A 24177-nucleotide genomic window follows, 5' to 3' on the forward strand; every position below is an offset into this window, starting at 1 on the left:
TAAAAAAAAAATCAAGGATCATTTATGCTATATTTTTACATTCTATTATGTGTTGTGAACATTCTCATGTCAGAATACTAAGAAAAGAAAAAAAATCCAAGGATCAGGCTTTCTGTTCACCTAAATGTGTTTTGCACGGCCTCGAAAAAAAAATACACAGCGATGCAACGATACAACGTATTAACTATATCCAGATTGGTGGTTTTAAATCTTCTAAAAAAAAAAATACAACGATCATGTGTATTAGATATCCAGATTAGTGGTTTTCAATTTTATAAAAAAAAAAACAAAAACAACAAAGCAGATATGATCGAAGCATTAATAAAAAGCTGGACCAGATTTTAATTTTTATTAACATGGTAAAATTTTGCACACGAATTATTATAAAGACAACTTTGTGAAAATAAGGACCAATAAATTATTATCAAATAATTAATAAATTGAAAGGAAACACTGAGAAAATAAAAAATATATATAACATAAGACTTATAATATGTACCTAAATCTAAACGAACATTTTTGATTCCTGAGACATCGCTAAAATAATCTTCAAATCAACTGATTTGTTGCTCCCCCTGAATGGTTCTAATCGACAATTAAAGTACAAAAAAAACATGAATTTAATTTAATAGCTGGCGGTGGATCAATAAATATAATAAATAGTATAAATAATACCCTCGCACGCTGGAGGTGAATACTCTGCAAGAAAAATAATGAGAAAATGCGGCTATTAAAAATCTAAAGTGTGGAGATCCTTGCTGCAAAGTGTGCTAGTGAGAAAGTCGAGATCTTCTTGGGAGAAGTGAACAGGACTATTGAGGGAACCATCTGAAATGTGTAGGCAGGAGTCTGACGGGAATAAAGTCAGCTCTGACAATAAATTGTCCTGGCTTTCAGAGAGGACATTGTCCATGCTACCCACCTCTGCACTGGGATCAGTCTCACTGGTGGGTGTTGGGTAGAGGGGGCTTCTGGATGTGGATTCCTTGCCTGAAGGAAGCTGTTGACTGATGGGCAACTTGGGAGTCTCAGGCTTGTATGGGTCTGACTCCCTCAAAGAGTCATTGGCATCTACTCCTTGGTGGTAGGCTGGGCTCTCATCTCCATCCTCTATGGGGTCGCAGTCTTCTAAGTTGGAGAAACTCAAGTCCCCATCCTGTTGGTCTTTTTGTTGCGTCTGTCTCTTGTGCTTCATCCTGCGGTTCTGGAACCAAACTTTGACCTGTCTCTCTGTGAGATCTAGCAGAGCAGCAATCTCCACTCGCCTGGGTCTGCAGAGGTACTTATTGAAGTGGAATTCCTTCTCCAGCTCCAGCAGTTGGGTGTTGGTGTAGGCTGTCCTCAGCCTCCTAGAGCTGCTGTTGGCGTCCTGGATTCCTGTCGGTTCTGGAAAAGCAATTGCTTACGTTATAAATCTACTCACACACAGCCATTTCTTTAGCTAACTAATTAACCCTTCTGCTGCTGGAGGGCAATCAACAGTGAGGATTGCAATGCTGCATGGACGCCTATGGCAGCATCAGGGTTAAATTTAGCCAGGAAACTAGATTACAAATCGTATTGTGACACAGATCAGAATAGTCATAAATAATCCCGAGCAGGTTAACCTGTTACTTTTATCTGGCTGCCATTTATTTTATCAGAAATGTGAACACCCACCACCCCCATATTCCTTCCTGCCAAAAAAAGATACCCCCTTTACAGCAGTACATTGCATGCAGGAACAATGCACCACTGCTATGTCCTTCTCTCTACTGTGATTTCAAGGATCCAGAATCATTAAGGACATTATCATTTTTAAAATAAAACGATGGCCTCCTAAACCCCTCAAAGATTCAAGGATAAATTGACTAATATCGTTATTAAAATTAAAATGATGGATCCACGAACCCACCAAGATCCAGGAACAATAGGAACACAGAGACTAATATCATTATTAAAATGAAATTATAGACTAATGAACCTCCCCAAGATCCAAGAACTATAAGAACACTATCATTGTTAAAATAAAACGATGGACTTATGAACCCACCAAGATCCAGGAACAATAACAACACATTGACTATATAATTATGGAAATAAAATGAAGGTATCATGGACCCAGCAAGATCCAGGAACAATAAGAAAACATTGACTATATAATTATTGAAATACAACGCAGGACTCGTAAACCCACCAAGAACCAGGAACAATAAGAACACATTAACTAATATTGTTGAAATAAAATGAAGGACTCATGAACCCACCAAGATCCAGGAACAATAAGAACACAGGGACGATTATCATTATTAAAATAAAATGATGGACATATGAACCCACCAAGATCCAAGAATTATAAGACCACAGTCGACTATATCATTATTACAATCAAAACGAAGGACCCATGAACCCACCAAGATCCAGGAACAACAAGAACACACTAAAATTACTCAAACAAAAGGAAAAACCCATGAACCCACCAAGATCCAGGAACAATAAGAACACACTAAAATTATTCAAATAAAATGAAGGACAAATGAACCCAGCAAAATCCAGGAACAATAAAAACACACTAATATTATTAAAATAAAATGGACTCATGAACCCACCAAGATCCAGGAACAATAAGAACAAACTAATATTATTGAAAGGTTGGACCCATGAACCCTCCAAGATCCAGGAACAATAAGAGCACACTATTACTATTGAAATAAAAGGATAAACCCACCAAGATCCAGGAACAATAAGAACACACTATTACTATTGAAATAAAAGGATGAACCCACCAAGATCCAGGAACAATAAGAACACACTAATATTATTGAAAGGTTGGACCCATGAACCCACCAAGATCCAGGAACAATAAGAGCACACTATTACTATTGAAATAAAAGGATGAACCCACCAAGATCCAGGAACAATAAGAACACACTAATATTATTGAAAGGTTGGACCCATGAACCCACCAAGATCCAGGAACAATAAGAACACACTAATACTATTGAAATAAAAGGATGGACCTACCAAGATCCAGGAACAATAAGAACACACTAATACTATTGAAATAAAAGGATGGACCCATCAAGATCCAGGAACAATAAGAACACACTAATACTATTGAAATAAAAGGATGAACCCACCAAGATCCAGGAACACTTTAATATTATTAAAATAAAACGAAGAACTCTTGAACCCACCAAGATCCAGAAACAATAAGAAAACGTTGACTTCATGATTATTAAATAAAACGAGAGACTCCTGAACCCACCATGATCCAGGAACAATACAAACACACTAATATTATTGAAATAAAAGGATGTGCCCATGAACCGACCAAGATACAGAAACAATAGGAACACAGAGCTTGATATCATTATTAAAATCAAATGATGGACCCATGATCCATGAGTGATGGACCCCAAGACAGACCTGCTGGTGACCCCCCTGCAGACTCAGGCGTTGAGAGGGGAGCTGGTGGGGATCCTTGGTTGCTCTTCTTGCCTGATTTTTTTTCCTTCATCCAGGGGAACTCAGTAGCCAAATGGCCAGGCTGATGGCTAGACTGCTGGAGCAGGCCATTATCTGTCCGTTTTTGGCTCCTAGTCCTCGGCTGGCCACCGGAGCCCGGATTCAAGCTGGGGATGGTTTGCTCAAAAGGAGGAGGAATTAATGTCGAGTCCTTGATTGATGAAGTTTGAAATGTCTCCAGGACAGCAGGGAAGGACGTCAGGCACTCTGCTAGCGATGGCTGGCTGTTGATGAACCCGATCTCCCTCTCAAATTCAAAATTCATGGCTTCCCCGGGCCAGCCTAGGGGTGGGAAAAGGAAATATTAGGATCCCAATAATCCCGAGGCCCTATTATTGTATATTGCTGATAAATCAGGCGTATGGGGACCCTGATGTATTAAACTGAAGACTGGGCGACTTGCAGCCAATTCCTGGTCACGTGACTGCGGCTGACCAATGGGGACAGCAGGCCTGCTGAAAAAGAGTGCATTATCAATGCGAATTAATTCCTATAAATGTATGGGGGGGCTTCCCAAAAAAATGCTGCATGTACTAGTTGGCAATGTATAGATCAAGAGAAAGCGGTACTGAGGATGACCAAAGCAGAGGCAATGAGTAAACCAGGATAGGCACCATTTAGGATGGGGAGAGAGAATGTACTCCAGCCATGATTACAGAGGATGACCAAAGCAGAAGCAGCTGGGAAGCAGAATAGGCACCATTTAGGAAGGTTTAATAGGGAGAGAGAAGGTACTCCATCCATGATCACAGAAGATGACATTGGAGGTCATCTGCAGCCCAGTTGTGCTTTCCAGGATCACTTAGTGAAACTCCAGAATAAATCCTTATGGAGAGGCTGCTGAGTAACAGGGATGATTCCTGAGCCACATCACAAGAGGAGAGTGATCAATCTCTGGGGTGGAGGGGCAGTGTCAGCTGAGAATTCCTCCCTTTATGACTATGGGAAACCGAGGACTCCACAAACGGGTAATAATGTGTCCAGACTCCAGCAGTAAAACTGGGGCAGAAAAGTCACCAGAAATCCTGACTCCTTCCAAGTGGCTGGGGGTTGTGATCAGCAAGCTGCTGGGCTGCTCGTGGAAACTTTTGTCTGATAAAAATCTGCGTGGGTGGTGGGTGTAGAGCAAGGCACAGTCCCAGCCATGATCAGTGAGGAGGAGAGGGGACAAAAAGAAGAGGGCTTGCTGGGACCTGGACACTCACATTGTCACCACAGAGGACATCTTTCTTTACTCCAAGAGCTTTATTGCTGTACATATTTTGCTAATGGTTATCAAACGATATTTCCTTTTTTTCACTGCAGAGCAAGAGATAGAAGACCTTGGCCTCCTGGATTTTTTTTCTGCTACAGAACCTAGAGGAAAATGCCATGGATTTTTTTTTTTTGCATTCGTTTTGGGGGTGTGTGTGTGTGGGGGGGGGCTGGCAGCCTGTTTATTCCATTTGGTGTTACTTAAAATGTGAGGTAAGAGATGATACATAGATATGAAGGGTTAATGGCAGTGTGTAGCCAGCAAAGGCAGCAAGAAGGGAAAGATACCTTTTTTATTTATATATTTATGTATGCATATATGTATGTATAGGTCTGCCTGTTCACTATGCACATCTGTTTATAGTTTATTTATTTATTATTATTTATTTATTTTTTAATTAGCTTGTTAATAAAGAAGATTCTGTATATAATGATATTGTTAATAAAGAAATTGAGAATCTTCACACAATAAATTTAATTACTTTTCTCTTCAGTTAGCTAACCATGTGAAGAGCAGATTTCTGGTTACTTATTTCATCTGCACATGATTGCTGTGTGAAGATTTATTGATTCATTTATTTATTATATGAAACTTCTACATTTATGAGAATAAGTCTTTATCTTTATTTCTTCTTTCTTTCTCTCACTCGCTTTCTCTCTATATATTTACACCTTTCTTCATCTCTCTCATTCTCTTTCTAACCCTCTCTTCCTTCATTTTTGCTATCTTTTTTTCTTTCTTTCTTTCTTTCTTTCTTTCTTTCTTTCTTTCTTTCTTTCTTTCTTTCTTTCTTTCTTTCTTTCTTTCTCTCTCTCTTTCTTTCATCCTTCCTTCCTCTGTTTTCTTTCTCTCTTTCATGCTTTCTTTCTTTCTCTCTGCCTTTCGTTCCAATATAGAGATATTGTGTTGTTTAATATATGATAGTTTTTGAATTTTTAATTATAGAAATATAAAAAGGACTCGTATAGAAAAAAATGACAAAAATGTAAAAATAACAGCAACAAGGCTATAAAATAAAGACATTTATTCTGATGCTGAAGCTTTGTTCATTCAGCCTAATGAAAATCTTCCTAATAGATAGATTTCTCCCATGGAGATAGATCAGGATTTGGTAATTCTTGCAGATGAAAGGTTTTGTGAAAACAAAGCTGAACTAAACCATCTGCCTGACTTCCTCCATAACTCGCCATTTTCTGAACAGAAAAAGATGGCGTCTTGTTCTATTGTAGACTGCACTTCTCATAGACACAGCTTCTGTATGTGCTCCTGGGGTTCTCCTGTGCAATGCTGCTTATTCCAATGTTCTTTTATAACATAGCCAGGAGCAAATAGATGTAATTTAATGTACAGACTCTTGTGTGTGTCTGTACAGCTTGAGGATTGCAGATGACACGGGTTTAATGAGTTCTGAAGCAAGCAAGAGCTATTAGATCTTTTTTTTTTGTTTTGGTATATGGCAGAGTGTACACATTTTTTATTTTAAACAAACATGATAATTTGTTCAGATTTTAAATGAATGAGCTTTGATCTTATGTTTCACACTGATACTAATTAAACGTTTTATATGCTATAAATACTCTTGTCTCACTGTATGTTATTTATGTTGCTTAAATGTATTTTGCACATTGGATGCAGTCATTTCAAGAGGAGAAAGGGATATCTTTTTCCTTAAGCCCTCCCCTTTAACCCTTTGTGAATCCATCTCATAGAGCTTCTTTGTAATGTATAACCCTCACTTTCTTTCTTTTTTTCTTTCCTTTCACTTTACATAGGCATGTGTCTCTCTGGATCTGCATCCTTTTTTTCGTTATTTTTTTTTTACTGTCCTTATTTCCATTGTCACTCCAGAATGTCACTGAATGCATGTCACGGGCCTCAACTACTACCTTATTCCTTTTTAACCCATCTGGGCCTGCAGTTCCATGGAGCAAATAATAAAAACAGATTTTTGAGTCAACCCTGTTCTGTGCTTTCCTCTGTTCTATGAGTTTGTTTTTAAAAGGTTGTTTCACTGTGTGATATTACAAATGCCCTTAAATTTAAAAAAGAAAGTACTTTCTAGTACAGGTAAGTGGATGATACCCATTAAGCAATTTAACGTTTTTTTTTTACTCTTCAAGGAAGCTTTACTGAAGAACAAGTAGGCCAGTCTTGTGAAACTGACTTTTCTTGTAAACAGGTTGAGGATTATAAAATAATAATAATATAAATTGTTATTATTTAGTAAACTGATAATAATATTTTGTAAAATATTTCTATTAATAATCTATAGTAAAAAAAATATAAAATATAATAAAAATACAGTCATCCATGTATCCTGATTAGGCCACTGAAGATGAAACAGGCTGGCTAAAAGTGTATTACCTTTAGTAATTTACACATGTATCTTTGGCATTTCTTTCCCCTCTAAGCTACTGGATTGTGTAATTTGTAGCTATCTGCTCTCTCATTTCTCTTTCCTTGTGTTTGTAATTTACTGGAGAATATTCAAACAAGCAGAACATTTACTCAGATACATAGCCAGCAGTAGACATGATTCTGGGGGTTCTTTGTACAATCCTGGGCATACAAAAAACAGACCAACCTGCAGTGATTCCATACAGGCAGCTTAATAATTAAGAGCAAATATTGACATTCTTCAGTACAAACACATCTAGAATTAAAGCAAGCTGGCTGGTGAGGAGTGATCCAACTCTTGTCCCCACAACTACACTAATACAACAGGAATGTTTTATAACACAAAGTTTATTCCATGATTTTTTTTTCCAACAGACAACTTAAAAAAGAAAATAAAAAAAGGAAAATGACCTACAAGGAACAAAGAGATCTCCAGAGGGTGTTGTGCAGCCTCCCTATTCATGGCTAGACAATAACTGTTGGATGGGTTTTCCCATACCTCCAGTAGGACTAGTTACATTATCCATTATTACAAGAAAACAAACTAACAATTTTTTTTCCTAAAATACTAGAATTAAATAGGCATTATTGTACAATGACAGGGAAACACAAACTTTAGAACAAGAAAATACCAAAAAAGTACAATTTCCTTAATTATCATAAATACGTTAATATGCTGGATAAATAATACAAAAAGGAAAAAAAATAATTGTTTCAACCGGCTTCCATAAGCAGCATTAATAAATAAACTCTACACATGACCACACAAGCCTGGAAGGCTCCAGGTTTGAGTGAGTTGGGCCCTAGGCTGCTCTCACCCTTTGTAAACTCGAAGTGCAAGAGAGATGTCCACACAGGTAGCTTAGCAAACACTGAGCAGAATTCACTGTGCTTAGATTGGTGAGTAGACATCTCCTAGTATAGTAGATCCTATACTATATACCCTGTATTCATGTTAAGACGAAAGAGCAAAGATTACTCAGGTGCCTAACCTTCACAGAGAAGTGACATCAATGGCAATTATCTAGAAAATGTAGTCAGCAACCCCCTTTATCTTAATGCCTAGGCACCTACCACAGCAATATAACAGTTCTCATATGCTAGTTTAATGTACAGATCACATTCAAATAAAATAAACACAGTTGAGATCAACTTTGTGCATACATTTTTGCCTGTAACCACTGGGCTGGGACTTTAATAAATATCAAATCCTACAGAAGACTTAGAAGTGGCTATTATCTTATTGTGGTACTTTATTTGTCAACTAGAAGGCTTTTCAACTGGATTGGTGATGTAATAAATGTCAATCTTATGAGCCTATTATATACCATTTAAGATAATAACAGGTACCTCTACAGCCAAAAATACAGCCCTGAGAAGCACTTGTGTTGATAAGACGGGTTTAAATTACAGTGCAGCAAGAATCCTGTAATACCATCAGTTTGTAATAAAATACAACAAATTAAAACAAATTAAAAAAAAAAAAAACATCAACACAAATGCTTCTTTATGTTCTGAGGCAGTGCCTTAGCTCAGTGCCCCTCAGTCTGCCAACATATTTCTTTTCTAGGTAATGCTGATTTCTTCTTCACAAATGGGTCAGTTTAGGGGCTTCTTGGATCCTTCCCTGATGATGTGAAGAGAGCTCTGTGTAGGTTGGATGAGATTCACAAGGTGCATGATGCTGGTTGGTTGGAATGGGTGGAGCTCCACTGTAGTCCATATTGTTGGTCTGGTGTGCAAGGTGGTTCAGACCATACAGAGAAGGGCCTTGTGCTGACACTGAATCCACATAGTTCCCCCCAACATACACTGGGCTCCCTTGCATATTAGGAGATACATAACTACTCCCATTTCCTTGTAGGCCATGATGGTCATATTCTGGAGCAGTGTTTCCATACTTCTGCTGGGAAGGACAACCTTTTGCAGGGGTCTGATAGTAGGCATTTTGGTGGGGTTTGTTATTAAAGGAAGGTGGTGAAGGGGTCTCATAGTTAGCAGTCATTGAATGCATGGATCCCAAGAAGCCTGCAGAAGACTGCATGCTCAGGGGTGGAGTGCTGGTTGGTGAAGGTCCTCCAGAGGATGAAGACAACCCTTTTACCTTTTGATCTTTCTTGTACTTCATCCTGCGGTTCTGGAACCAAATCTTAATCTGCCGTTCACTGAGGTTCAGCAGATTTGCCATTTCCACCCTCCTTGGTCGACACAAATAGCGATTGAAGTGAAACTCTTTTTCCAGTTCCACAAGCTGTGCGCTGGTGTAGGCCGTGCGTGCTCTCTTGGAGGCAGAAGAACCCGGGGGGCTCTTGTCACCACTGCAGCTCTCTGCCACTTCAAATGAAATAAAAGATAATTACTACACTCAGAAATTGAAAGCATGATTTCATAATAAATTCTCTTAGCCATCGCCTCTATCTGGTCTTTCCTGCATTAGCCTGCACTTCATAAGCCTGGCATTTATTAAGAGCTCTGCTCCCCAAAGCTGCCCTGGTTTATGGAGATTTGATCAAGCAATGTAGACAGTTGCTTCATGACCTTTTATCTATGATTAAATTATTATTTCTGCACAGATAAAAACACAGTTGAAAAAAATTGCCTCAGGTATTACATAAAAGAATGGTTCCCAACCTCAGTCTTCAAATCTTCAAGTACCCTCAACATATTATGGTTTTAGGATCTCCTTCATGGCTTGGTATTTTATCTAAAAGAAATTGCCAAAACATAGCCTGTTGGGGGTAGTTGAGGAATGAGGCTGGGAAACACAGACATAGAATATAACGGAAAGAAGAGCATTTTTTTATTTGCATTGACCACTGAAGAGGATAACCATCTTTGAGCAATCTTAAAAAGCAAGCATCTGGTTGGATGCCATTGGCTACAGCACATGTAAAATAAATTGCAAGTTGTATTTTCCTAAAGGAGTTGACTTCTTATTCAAGTCCTCCCCAATAAATATGCAGTATATGTGATACGTTGGTGCAGTCTTAAAGTACCCTCAACAGATCATGTTTTAAGGATCTCCTTCAGGGCTTAGTATTTTATCTAAAGGAAATTCCCAAAACATGGCCTGATGGTGGTACTTGAGTAATGAGTCTGGAAAACACCGACCCTCAACAGATCATGTTTTCAAGATCTCCCTCATGGCTTGATATTATATTTTAAAGAAAGTGCCAAGATATGGCCTGATGGTGGTACTTGGGGAATGAGGTTGGGAAACACTGACCCTCAACAGATCATGTTTTAAGGATCTCAATCATGGCTTGGTATTTTATTTAAAGAACATTCCCAAAATATGGCCTGATGGTGGTACTTGAAGAATGAAGTTGGTAAATGCTAACCCTCAACAGATCATGTTTTCAAGATCTCCTTCGTGACTTGGTATTTTATCTAAAGGACATCCCCAAAATATGGCCTGATGGTGATACTTAAGGAATGAGGTTGGGAAATGCTGACCCTCAACAGATCATGTTTTCAGGATCTCCTTCGAGGCTTGGTATTTTACCTAAAGGAAATTCCCAAAACATGGTCTGATGGTGGTACTTGAGGAATGAGTCTGGAAAACACTGACCCTCAACAGATCATATTTTCAAGATCTCTCTCATGGCTTGATATTTTATTTTAAAGAAATCGCCAAAATATGGCCTGATGGTGGTACTTAAGGAATGAGGCTGGGAAACACGGACCCTCAACAAATCATTTTTTCAGGATCTCCCTCATGGCCTGGTATCTTAACTAAAAGAAGTTGTCAAAACATGGCCTGTTCAGGGTACTTGAGGAATAAGGCTGAAAACACTGACATAGAATATATCAGAAAGGCAAGCTATTTTTTTGCATATGGTTGTTATGTACTACAAAACACAGACCACTGAAGAAGACAATCGTCTTTGAGCAATCTAAACCCAAAACAAGCATCTGGTTGGATGCTGTTGGCTACTGCACCTGGAAAATAAATTGCAAGGTTGCATTTTCTTAAACCAGTTGATTCTTTATTCCAATGCTCACCAATAAACATGCAGTATAAGAGATGTTGGTGCATGGAAAAGGAGCAGGGCCCTCCTATCCCTCTTGTATTGAACTGTATTGTCTCCCTTTATATTGTAAAGCCCTGAGCAAACTATTGGCGCTATATAAATCCTGTATTATAATAATAATAATAATAATAATGGAACACATTAATGAACCACTACAGTACACCATGGGTTACTGATACTAGAAAGCAGTAATTGAATGAGGAATCCAGTACCTGTGGTGGGGGGACTGGATTTCTGCTTGGAGTTTTGCCTGGACTCTTTCATCCATGGGAAGATTTGTTTGCTGGCAGGACTGCAGGTGGCCTGTGTTTTCACCAAGGAGGACTTGTTGGCTCCAGACTGGGCACTGTTGCTATTGTTATTGGGAGTAACAGTGGGGTTCTCTTGGGGGGAGAGAGAAGAGGGCTGGTGGTGCTCAGAAGACAGACTAGAACGCATACAGCTCCCATTTAGGTTTTTCGGTTTGGCCAGTGGCCCATTGTGTCCCAGGGATTGCAGGGAGCAAGAAGACCTCTGGAAGTCATTGTCGAGGTGGGGTGAAGCTGCAAAAGCCTGCTGTGGCCCTTCATAACCCAAACCACCTCCCTGGTATGAGTAGCCTCCAAACAGACTGGGGTTGTCATAGTAGGATGCTTTCTGCATCTCCCGGATCCCCAAAATGTATTGTCACCTAGTCGGAGGGTGTCCCCACCCTTACAGAATAACATTGGCACCCCACAGTCACCTGGCACGGATATCCTTTGTATTGTCTGAAGGCAACCTAGGAGATCAAAGACACAACATAACAAGCAACTGTTAGAATTGTCACATCAAAAAGAACTCTAACACTGCATATAAATAAGGAATGTAAAGGGAAGTGTATATATGGACAACTTATTCTACATTTCACAAATAGTTGCTAATTTTATTTCATGGGTAATAACAAACATTGTATTGCATTTACTGAATTGTAAAAAAAAATAAAAATGTGTATTTAAAGGAACTATTAATACACACCTCTAGATAAAGGAGGAGACATGATGTGTGATCCCATATGCATAGACTGAAGATACATTCCTATATGTGAATTATAAACAATAAAGTTCCCCAGTCTCTTTATCTCTCCCTTTTTTTTCGTTTGCCGAATAAAACTCCTAAACCAGAAAAACAGGCAGAGCAGCCTGAGCCCGGAGCGTTCAGCCGGAGCAGAAGAATTCCGGATAATAGCTGCTGTCCTGAGCCCACAGCTATGATGTATGAGGGTCAACCGAGTAACCGGGAGACCTCAAACAGCTCACAATTCCTTTTATCCTGCATCGCTAGAAAGACACAAGTGCATTCTCTTTGTGTATTCCAACATTCGGGCTCCAGGTCTCTCCTCATTTCCTTTGCTCGAGAAGATATATGGCTAATATTCACTAAAAAAAATCCAGTGAAGGTTCATATTCTACACCAGACAAGAAAACACTCTCTACTGGTATTATTATTGGATGGAATTATTCCCTTCCATCCATCTATCCTGCTACACGGCTCATACACACAAATGCTAATGTATATTATATATGGGATGACATTAGTATGTATTTGTATGTATATATATGTGTGTGATCTATCATCTGTCTATCCATCTCCCTATCTATCCCTTGCTACACTGTTCATACACATAGATGTGTGCCTGCATATATATTTTTGGATGGCATTAGTATGGTTGTGTCAGTAATTTTATATGTGTTAATATTTTAATGAGTGTGTGTGTTATGAGTAATACTCTATGTTTATCTATCTATCTATCTATCTATCTATCTATCTATCTATCTATCTATCTATCTATTAATGTATTGCTATACTGCTCATACATGCAGGTGCTTAATTGTGTGCCATATATATATATTTATGTGTGTGTGTGTGTGTGTGTGTGCGTGGTGTAGTGTGTGACCCAAAAAAGTATCTATACATACACATATATATATATATATACACACACACAATAAAGATATATACACACACACACACTCATATATCTTTTATTTATTTTATATTTTTAATTATTATTTATTTATTATGTGTGTGTGTGTGCAAAACAGTAAGTATATATACAGTACAAGGAGATATATATAAACATATATATAGTGCATGTGTCTGCAAAAAAAAGCACGTATATAAACAATATAAAGATATTTATATAGTATGTGTGCAAAAACATATGTATATATACACTGTGATGAAATATATATAGTGTGCGTGCAACAAAGTATGTATATATAATATAAAGAAATATATATAGTGGGTGTGCAAAAAAAGTATGTATATATACAATAAAGAAATATATACAGTGTGTGTTTGGTGTGTGTGTGTGTGTAAAAATGATGTATACAGAGGTTATAAAGAAATATATATATATAGAGTGTGTCCAAAAAAGTATGCATATATACAATATACTTAAATATATACAGTGTGTGTGCAACAAAGTTTGTATATGCACTACAAGGAAATATTTATATAGTGTGTGTTTGTGTCTGCAAAAAAGCATGTGTATATGCAATATAAAGAAATATATATAGTGTGTGTGCAAAAAAGTATGTATTTATACAATATAATGAGATATATATAGTGTGTGTGCGCAAAAAAGCATGTGTATATGCAATCTAAAGAAATATATATGGTGTATGTGCAAAAAAAGTATGTATATATACAATATAATGAAATATATATAGTGTGTGTGTGCAAGAAAAGCATGTGTATATACAATATAAAGAAATATATACAGTGTGTGTGCAAAAAAGTATGTATATATACAATATATTGAAATATATATATAGTGTGTGTGTGCAAAAAAAGCATGTGTATATGCAATATGAAAAAATGTACATAGTGTATCTGCAAAAAAGTATGTATGCATGCATTATAATGAAATGTATATAGTGTGTGTGTAACAAAGTTTGTATATGCACTATAAAGATATATATATATACATATATATATATATATATATATATAGTGTGTGTGTGTATGCAAAAAAAAATTTACATAAACAATGTAAATAAATATATATATAATGTGTGTGCAAAAAAGTATGTATATACACAATATAAATATACATAGTGTGTGTGCAACAAAAACGTATATATATAAACATTATATAAACAAATGTGTGTGTGTCTGTGTGCAAAAGGTAGGTATATATACAATATACAAATATATATATAGTGTGTGTATGTGCAAAAAGTATGTATACATATTAAAAATATTTCCCCCTTGAATAAATAAACCCCACCGGTGTGTCTTGCAATGAACAGACCCCAAGTGCAGAGTATTCTGGGCACCCTGTTGTTGGGATCCTATGGGGCCTTGTTTTTTTTGCCCCCCCATATTTTGGCCACCTGAGTAGTGTCCCCTGCCTGGCAGATAATAAAATGTTTGGAGAGCTCTAATAATGGCAGATAGGAGAGGAGTCTGGTCTGAGCAGCTTTTGTAGCTCGTCTCTCCACACGTCACAAATGTCGCTCATTTATCTTTGTCGAAGTCCTAATTATTTACTCCAAGGAATTGTTTAAAAAAAAACCTCTCTACCTGAATAATAAATATTAAATGCTATGGTGTTCCAATTAGCTGACACTGCCCCCCATCTTTCTTATTTTAGAAGTGAATTTTGAATTTATATTTTCCACTCCAAGAATGTGAATTGTGTCATAAACAATAATAAGTGAACCCTCTGTCCCTTTTCTGAATGGAACTTTATAGCATGTTATATATCCTTCCTATAAAATCCTCTAACGAAAAAAAAGATTTATTTATTTTTTAACTATTTATGTCAACGTCGGTGTCTTAGAATCAGCAATAAATCATGCAGTTAGGAAAGGCTTATTTACTAACAGGAAAAAAAAAGAAACGGATGTATTGAGGAACACAAGGTAAACATCAATATAAACAACGCAACAACAAAAAAGAAAATAAAAGCAAGGTGTGGGGTGACAACGCTAAGGACAATAGCTGGAAAGCTGCGCGCACCTTGACTTGCCTGTGACAGACACAAAAAAAAAAAAATTGCGACAATTTGTGCTCCTTGTAGTTTTCCGATGATTCCAGCTAAACAGATTGCGGTAAATAGATGTTTAATGAGCAGCTAAGAAATATGGAAAGTGTGTGTGAGCGGAGGGGAGCTTAAGGCAGCTGTGAACTCTTCTTGAACCGAGATTGCAGTCATATGGTCATAAATCACTGGGACACAGACTCCGCCATTCACTGATAGACTATTTGGGTCCAAGCTTACCTTAGCAGACTCTGACGAGCAAACCTCCAGCAGACATGCTATAGATCCCAGTCCGAGCTCCGATCAATAGGCAGCCGGGTCCTGGGGAGCGGCAGCATTGGGGGAGCCCCGGAGGGAAGAAAGGCTGAGGAAGGCAGAGCTGGAAAGGAAGATCCGTGCTAATCGCAGGGCTTTCAATGGACAAGCTGAAGCTTTCAAGGCTGCCCTATACACCGCCCTACTGCTAACAATGGCCTCAGCTCCTCTGCTGGATCCAACCGCAAAAAATCCCCCAAAACTCCGCCATTGTCTTCTCCAGCGATCACATCATTATTATCATCTCCCCATTAAAAAAAAAAAAAAAAAAAAAAAATCACCATTTGCTTTTTACACCCCAAGCTGCTATGGCTCCAAACCCAGCGTCACCACTGAGGGATTATGCTAATGACAGACGTGGACACAGGCCTAGGAAGGTAGCAAAGACTTCTGCTGCTCAATTAGGTGCCAGTCTATGCTAATAGACCGTTTGATCTCACCTACATACAGCCTGCTTCTTCTCCTTTTTTTTTTTTTGTAATCTAGTTGTTCTCGGTTTAACCCCTGAGCTGCCAGAGAAGGCCAGCACCACCTTCCCCTACACTGCCAGGAGAGATCACCTGGTGATGCCAGGGTTAATGGACAGTGCCTGTCACTCTCCTCTTGAATATTTGCTACTTTGGAATATGGAAATCATTGCTGGGTTCTAACTAGGGTGTCAGGTGTCAGTCAATACAAGGGGGTTAGTTCTACAGGACTGGCAAATGATGCTGCACAGGAATGGAAGACACCAGCAGACACTGGAAGGGCAGGCATAGGATGATAGGATTGGGGCAACTGAAACAAAAAAAATATATATATGGAGGGTGCAGGGGGGAGCTACAGGTTTCTGGCTGCTGCAGGATTTCAGTTTGCAGGAGTTTGAAAAGTTTGATTTGCTTGTTGAAATTCTAAATTCAGTATTTCTAAAGCTGGACACACGCATAACAATCTGGTTGTACAATCTCCCTTTAGGTCTACCAAAAAGTGTGTAATGCCAAGGCCTGCTTGATTGGATATAGGTTGATTGGCTAATTTAAGGCTGGTCATACATTGTACAATTTTCCTGCTTGGTTGGATATAAGTTGATTGGATAATTTAAGGCTGGCCACACATTATACAATTTTCTTGCACAATTTTCCTGCTTGGTTGGATATAAGTGGATAAATTAGGGCTGTCCATACATTATACAATTTTCTTGCACAGTTTTCCTGCTTGAGTGAATATAAGTTGATTGATTGGTTAATGTAAGGCTGGCCATACATTATCCAATTTGTTTGAACAATTTTCCTGCTTGGTCGGATATAAGTTGATTGGATAATTTAAGGCTGGTCATACATTATACAATTTTCTTGTACAATGTTCCTTTTGATTGGATATAAGTTGATTGGATAATTTAAGACTGGTCATACATTATACAATTTTCTTGTACAATGTTCATTCTTGATTGGATATAAGTTGATTGGATAATTTAAGGCTGGCCATACATTATACATTTTCCTTGCATAATTTTCCTGCTTGATTGGATATAAAGTGATTAGATAACTTAAGGCAGGACATACATTATACAATTTACCTTTAGATTTATCAAAACCATATAATAGGAGGTCAAACCTAAACCCAGGAAGCTGAAAAAGAAAATTGTATAACGTATGGCAGGCTTAAGTATTTCCTCATATTACACAGTTTTGGTAGTTGATTGTACCTAGATTGTATGGCGAGTCCTACATTTTTTTAATGATACCTGGTCAGATCTTTATAGCACTCTTTGCCACACTGGCTGTAATATCATTGTCACGTTGCCACGTGGGATATAATATATAACTCAATGCCACATGGGATAGGATATATACTTCAGTGTCACATGGGATTTATGATATAATTCAATGACACCTATGATATAGAACTCAGTGCCACGTGGGATATAATATATAACTCAGTGCTACATGGGATAGGATATATAATTCATTGCCATGGTGGAATCATTATATAATTACATGCCACGTGGGATATATTATTATGTAATTCAATGCCACGTGAGATTTATTATATAATGCAATGCCACGTGGGATCTATTATATAATTCAATGCCACATGCGATTTATTATATAATGCAATGCCACGTGGGATCTATTATAAAGTTCAATGCCATGTTGGATTTATTATATAATGCAATGTCACGTATAATTTGTTATATAATGCAATGCCAGGTGGGATTTATTATATAATGCAATGCCACAAGGGATCTATTATATAATGCAATGCCACGTGGGATTTATTATATAATGCAATGCCACATGGGATCTATTATAAAAATTCAATGCCTCGTAGGATTTATTATATAATGGAATGCCACGTGGGATCTAATATATAATTCAATGCCACATGGACTATAATATATAATTCAGTGCCATGTGGAATATTATATATAATTCAATGCCACATTGGATGAAAATATATAATTCAATGCCACGTGGGATTTATTATATAATTCATAGCCATGTGGGATATAGTATTATATCATTCAATACCCCATGGGATATAATATGTAATGCAATGCCATGTGGGATATAATAAATAATGTCCCATGGGATATACAGTATTATACAATTCATTGCCACATATGATATCATATATATTTTAATGCCACGTGGGATATATTATATAATACAATGCCACACGGCATGTAAATGTGGCAGGCAAGAGAATAGTAAAACTTTTTTTAATTGGATTAGGAATTATTATAAACCTGGTCAGTTTTTTTTCATTTTGTGTCATTAGGTAGATTTCTTCTAACTTCCTGTTCTGGAGACACAACAGGAAGTGTGAAGAAATACCCTCTATAGAGTTGTTCTAAACACATCATTTTTTTTAACCTCATTGCTTCATCTGCATTTAGATCAATGTTTCTCAACTCCAGTCCTCATGGACCCCCAACAGGTCATGTTTTCAGGATTTCCCTCAGATGAAACAGCTGTGGTAATTACTAAGGCAGTGAAACTGATCAAATCACCTGTGCAAAATAATGGAAATCCTGAAAACATGACCTGTTGGGGGTCCATGAGGACTGGAGTTGAGAAACACTGATTTAGATTAACCCCCCACCACACACACACACACACACACATCTGGTCCCCCTCATCTGTAAACACTTATCTAACTGAGTCACCAATCCAGTGCTGTCCCGGCTGCTGCACTGCTTCCCTCTCTTCCTGGTCTCACAGGAGGCACTGATAGCTGTGCGAGCCATTAAGTCCTGTTGCTGTCAGTGGAATCCAATGAGAAGAAAATGGGGGGCATGGTTTACCAGTGCTTTGTGTGTCTATGGATGCACCCAGCCCAGCTCAGGTGCGTGCCCACATGGGTGCCCCCTTAGCACCCTGCTTGCTAAGGAGGCACCAGCAGGTAGGACGTGCAGACAGCACTGGCAGGTCACTTCCAAAGAGGAGGTAGAGGGCCATTTTGTGCAATATTGTTGCACAGAGCAGGTAAGTATAACATCCTTTTTATTTTAAAGCTGAACTTTAGTCCTTCTAGATTACTTCAGGCTGGCCCCTTTACAGGTATAGCTATATAAAACGTTAGAAATAAGTGCCTATACTGTTTAAAATCTCACTGCCTTACCCTGCACTGCACATGCTCAGTTGCTATCTATTTGTTTGCATTGTGCTGAAAATCAGAGTCACTAGAGGCCGATCTCTTGGCAGCCTAAATATTTACTGCTGCTGCTGGAGGCAATTTACAGCACACACTCATTTTTTCAGCATACTTATTAAAAAAAATTGAAATTAGCTTTTAATAACATGTTAAAACTAACTAAGGGCAAAACTTTTTTTTTTTTTAGTTCTGGAGATAGTGGAGAGGGATTAGGCCACCTCACCTGTCAGGCTTTTATTTCAGTTTGTGTCTCCAGGAACTCCCTCAATTAGGAGCAATTTCCTCTCACTTCCTGTTTTGGTCATGGCACAGGAAATGAAGGGAAAACTCCCCAGTAGGACACAGATGGCAATAAAAAATGGAGAGTTATAATTCTGCCTTACTCTATCAAAAAGAAAATAAAGTTTTGCCTTTAGATCTACCTTTAGCTGGCCATACACATAAAGATTTCTCAATTGGTTACCCATGAATGCTAATGAATGCATGGATGAACAAATCTCCTGCTCTCGGCTATTATATTGTATGCTAACAGTCAGCACCAGTCGATGTCAGAATGCCCAATTCGTTTCTGCAGATGATTGGCTGCAGTCACTGTTTGGTCAACTTTTTCTTTTACCCTGCTCCTTCGATCTTTCAAAGTTTGTCAAGTCAGGTGGTGTCAGCAGGGCCACCCATGACTTGAATTTCAGCCAATTCAGAAGAATCAGCTGAAATTTTGAGACATGTTCGGTCAGCTTTAGACATCTGCCACTCCTAAACATGTGACCCGATCAGAGATTTCCCATCACTTCCTGTTGTAGTGACAACCATAACATTTTGGATTTCCCTTCACTGTGACAATGATCACCGAGACATTTCGAGTGAGTGAATCTCCCCAGCAGAGGACCAGACAGCAATAACAGCCTGACAGGGGTGCCAGCCATTCTCAATACTATTCAAAGACTACAAAAAGCTAAAGATAAGTTTTAATTAAATGTATAGATATAGATTGCATAAAATAGATTTTATGGAGGAGGTGTAGACAGACTATAGTAGAACAGAACGATCTGTTACTTGTTTAGGCCCACTTTAACCTACTATCTGGGTTGATATGACAAACGTCTAGAGCGGCACAGTGGCTAAGTGGTTAGCACTCTGCCCAGCAGCATGAGGTTGTTGGTTTGAATCCCAACCATGGGATGTGGAGTTAGCATGTTCTTCCACTGCCTGCATGGGTTTCCTACGGGCACTCCAAAGGCATGCTGGTAGGTTAATTTGCTCCTATTTAAATTGTAGTATGTGTATGTATAAAAGTGAATTAGGGATTTTACACTGTTAGCTCATTGAATGCACTATATATGAATGTACACTCTATCATGAATGCTGCTGCCAGACTCATCCACCTTACTAACTGTTCCGTATCCGCCACCCCTCTCCGCCAATCCCTCCACTGGCTTCCCATTGCCCAACGGATAAAATTCAAAACAATAACATATAAAGCCATTTATAACTCTGCCCCAAATTACATCACCGATCTTGTCTCCAAATATCACCCAAACCGTACTCTCTGCTCCTCGTACGACCTCCTGCTCTCTTGCTCCCTTGTCTCCTCCTCCCATGCTCATCTCCAGGACTTCTCCAGAGCTTCCCCAATCCTCTGGAATTCTCTACCCCAATTTATCAGACTATCGCCTACTCTGCTCACTTTTAGACAATCTCTGAAAACCTGTCTCTTCAGGGAAGCCTATCCTGCCCTCAAATAATAATGGAATCTTCTACTCCTCCTACCAGTCCATCCCCCACAGTTACTACCTTTTGTACCACTAGCCCCTCCCTCTTAGATTGTAAGCTCCAAGGAGCAGGGCCCTCCTAATATTGAACTGTATTGTTTCTGTATTGTCTCCCGTTATATTGTAAAGCACTGAGCAAACTGTTGGCGCTATATAAATCCTGAATAATAATAATACATAAATTGATGGCACTATACAAGTACCTGAAATAAATAGAGAGAAAAGGAAATGGATACTTACCTACAGGGGCAATTTAAAAAAAAGCAAAGGTTTTTCTTCCACATGACTGGACAAAGCTAAGTGAGAATTGATTAGGCATATATGAACCCCAATGTCTAATCACTCACATTAAAATTTCTGCCCGAAATTCTGGAAATGTAGTTTTCCAGTTTATTGCATCTATCATGACTGTATATTATATTGCTATTTTTTAAAGTGTGGTTTCAACTTTTCAACTGTCTGCTTATTGAACACTGAAAAGTGATTTACTAAAAAACAAACAGCTAATGTTCACTTTGCAAAGCTGGGTTAACTATGAAAACCCAGTGATGGAGAAAAAAAAAAAAAAAATTGCTTGCACATGATTGGACGATTGATGTGAACACTTAGCTTAGTAAATGTCACTTTTTAAAGTGAACATTCAGTTTAGTAAATCAACCCCTGTAAATTACAGCAGCAGAATTTCCTGGTTCAACAAGAAATTATTTACCAATGGGATTCACTTATCCTTGTACAACACCATTAAATATGGCAAAGGTGTAGATCAGCCTTTCTCAACCAGGGTGCCCAGGCACCCTGGGGTGCCTTGAGGTTTCTTCAGGGGTACCTTGGCAATATGTCTAAAAATTGCCCAAAGCTTCTATACAAGCCAGCGGGTGGAACAAGCCTGCCTTTTACTTACACAAAGCCACAGGTTTTCATTGTGCACCATTAGGACCTTCTAGCTATCGGCATTCTGACAGCCAATGACATCATCAGTTGATAAGGAGGATGTTAGCTGACCCTCCCCTGCCCCTCTCCATCAGTGCTGGGGTCACAGTGCCATTAGTGATGGAGAAAACTAAGGGAGAAGAGAAACATTGGAATACTAGTCAGTACCAGTGTGAACAAAAGTGTAATTACTTTGGAAGAATAAATCACCTCTAATGTTGGGTGCCCTATATGTGTGGATGTTGCTGCGTTATATAAAACTATTAGAATAGTTTTTCACATTTTCGAATGGGGTGCCTCAAGACTGTGCATAATTTTAAAGGGTGCCTTGGGACTGCCCACAATTGTAAAGGGTGCCATGACTGAAAAAAGGTCTTGAGAAACACTGGTGTAGATTATATATATATATATATATATACACCAGCCAACTTCTCCTCGTAGGTGGGGAAGGGGATGGGCAATCCAATTAGAAAACCTGCCTTTGAGGTAATAAAGAAGTTATCTAGTGTCTGCTCTAAAACAAGGATATATAGTTTAAGGAGACAATATGTAAATAAAAAAAACATTTTAAAAAGAATATATATATATATATATAATTTTTTATTTTATTTTTTTTATTTATATATTATCTCCTCAAACTATATATCCTTGTTTTGGAGCAGACACTAGATAACTTCTTTATTACCTCAAAGGCAGGTTTTCTAATCAGATTGCCCTTCCCCTTCCCCACCTACGAGGAGCAGATGTCTGGTAGTTATGTATGGGACTTATATAGGCAGCCCGTTGAAAATAACAATCACATATATGTAATAACTAATTTTGTGGAGGAGGGATGACTTGAAACTGGCATGGGCTTTGGAACAATATCTAAAACTCATTCTTTAGTAACTGCCCCTAATGTTAGCTTCAGGGCAACCTATAGACAATCCTTGCTCCATCTAGCTGCAGTAAGCTGGATTGGGTAACTGTTTTCCCATACATATTCATAACTGTAGATTTGAAATTATTGATAACAGCCTGACTGACATGTCTATGGGTTGCTTAAAGTGGAACTTCACTCCAAAAATTAACTTTTCTCCACTGCAACCCTTCATTAGTTAAAGAGGCCATTTTTTTTTACTCTGGCCCACTCACTTCCTTCATTCTTCCCTAGGTGTGCCTGCCTATTCCTGCTGCCTCTTGGGATATCCCTTTCACATATCCCAGGAGGCTGCAGGAACAGGGATGTACAGTGGCTGGAGGGTGGAACTGATGGTGTATTCATCAGGGTTCAGCTCAAGAACCCACAAGAGGCTCCCAGTGACATAGGAAGGGAAGATGATGGTGCAGGACACAGCATGTGCCAGTGGAGTGGTGGCATGCAATAGGAGAAGGCTGGATTTGCTGAATGTGTGAGTATGTCTTTTGAAGATAACCCTGCAAAGTGAGGGAGGCAGGGGAAGTTCCTCTTACTGGTCGAACGCCTTATAGATACAAGGGTATAAACTGTATGTAAACCATTTACAAAGTCTATTATTTCACTGCCCTGTCTTACATTTCAAATACAATGTGCATTAAGCTCTATGTATAAGACAACATATAATGTCTTAGGCTAGGTTCACACCTATGCAGTTTGCGTTTGATCCATTTCTGCAGTGCATTTTGCATTTTTGCACATGCGTTCTTGATGCGTTCTGCATTTTTGGGGCTTTTTTACTTGTTTGCTAGGCAGATTAAAATGCATCAAAAACACACTGCATGCTTTTCTGCAGCGTCTCCATTGAGGTCTATTGAACCAAAAATGCAACGTTTTGCATTTAAAAAAGTCCCTGACCCTTTCCAAAAAACGCACCGGGTGAAAATGTGGAGATGTGAACCTGTCCCATCGGAAATCATGTTAAATGGACTGCTGTGCATTTCCGCAAAATGCAGCAGAAAACACAGACGTATGAACCTAGACTAAGACTGGGTTCACACCTATGCAGTTTGCGTTTGATCTGTTTCCGCAGTGCTTTTTGCGGTGCATTTTATGTTTATTGCACATGTGTTTTTGATGCATTTTTTGGGGGGGGGTGTTTCAACTTGTTGCTGGGCATAATAAAATGCAAAACGCATCAAAAATGCACTACATGCTTTACTGCAGCATCTCCATTGAAGTCTATAGAACCAAAAACGCAACATTTTGCGCTTAAAAAATTCCCTGACCCTTTTTGAAAAAACTATTCTGGTGAAAATGCAGTGATGTGAACCTGTCCCATAGGAAATCATGTTAAATGGACTGCTGTGCATTTCTGCAAAACCCAAAATGCAGCGGAACCTAGACTTATACAGTTCACTAACACAGAG

At 38.4% G+C, this 24177-nt stretch overlaps 2 protein-coding genes across 9 annotated transcripts in view; both read right to left on the reverse strand.

Moving 5' to 3' along the window:
• Positions 1-335: 335 nt before the first annotated feature.
• Positions 336-7344, reverse strand: HOXB2 (homeobox B2). Its single transcript, XM_089674354.1, has 2 exons — positions 3409-7344; positions 336-1386 (listed from the first exon to the last, which is right to left on the reverse strand). The coding sequence occupies exons 1-2, from the start codon at positions 3770-3772 to the stop codon at positions 731-733; spliced, it is 1020 nt and encodes a 339-aa protein (XP_089530480.1). The 5' UTR covers positions 3773-7344; the 3' UTR covers positions 336-730.
• Positions 7345-7489: 145 nt separating this feature from the next.
• HOXB3 (homeobox B3) overlaps positions 7490-24177 on the reverse strand; it is a 79492-nt gene continuing 62804 nt past the window's right edge. For 6 of the 8 annotated variants that reach the window (XM_089674349.1, XM_089674346.1, XM_089674347.1 and 3 more), the window contains 2 exons: positions 11406-11953; positions 7490-9493 (listed from right to left, as the gene is read on the reverse strand). In XM_089674349.1, coding sequence (XP_089530475.1) covers positions 8748-9493; positions 11406-11835 — 1176 coding nt within the window. In that variant the 5' untranslated portion in view covers positions 11836-11953 and the 3' untranslated portion in view covers positions 7490-8747. Of the gene's footprint in view, positions 9494-11405; positions 11954-15442; positions 15600-21823; positions 21844-24177 lie in introns of those variants that run through there. The other 2 variants (XM_089674353.1, XM_089674352.1) reach the window with 2 other exon arrangements.

The sequence above is a fragment of the Staurois parvus genome, unplaced genomic scaffold (genome assembly GCF_062004578.1).
Source record: "Staurois parvus isolate SC_StPar_1 unplaced genomic scaffold, SC_StPar_1.0 ptg000151l, whole genome shotgun sequence".
Lineage (NCBI taxonomy): Eukaryota > Metazoa > Chordata > Amphibia > Anura > Ranidae > Staurois > Staurois parvus.

Coding starts and splice junctions, on each gene's coding strand:
- HOXB2 (XM_089674354.1), bottom strand. CDS start 3,772: ATGAATTTTGAATTTGAGAGGGAGATCGGGTTCATCAACAGCCAGCCA. Junction 1,387..3,408: donor TGCAGGGGGGTCACCAGCAG/GTCTGTCTTGGG, acceptor TTGCTTTTCCAG/AACCGACAGGAATCCAGGAC.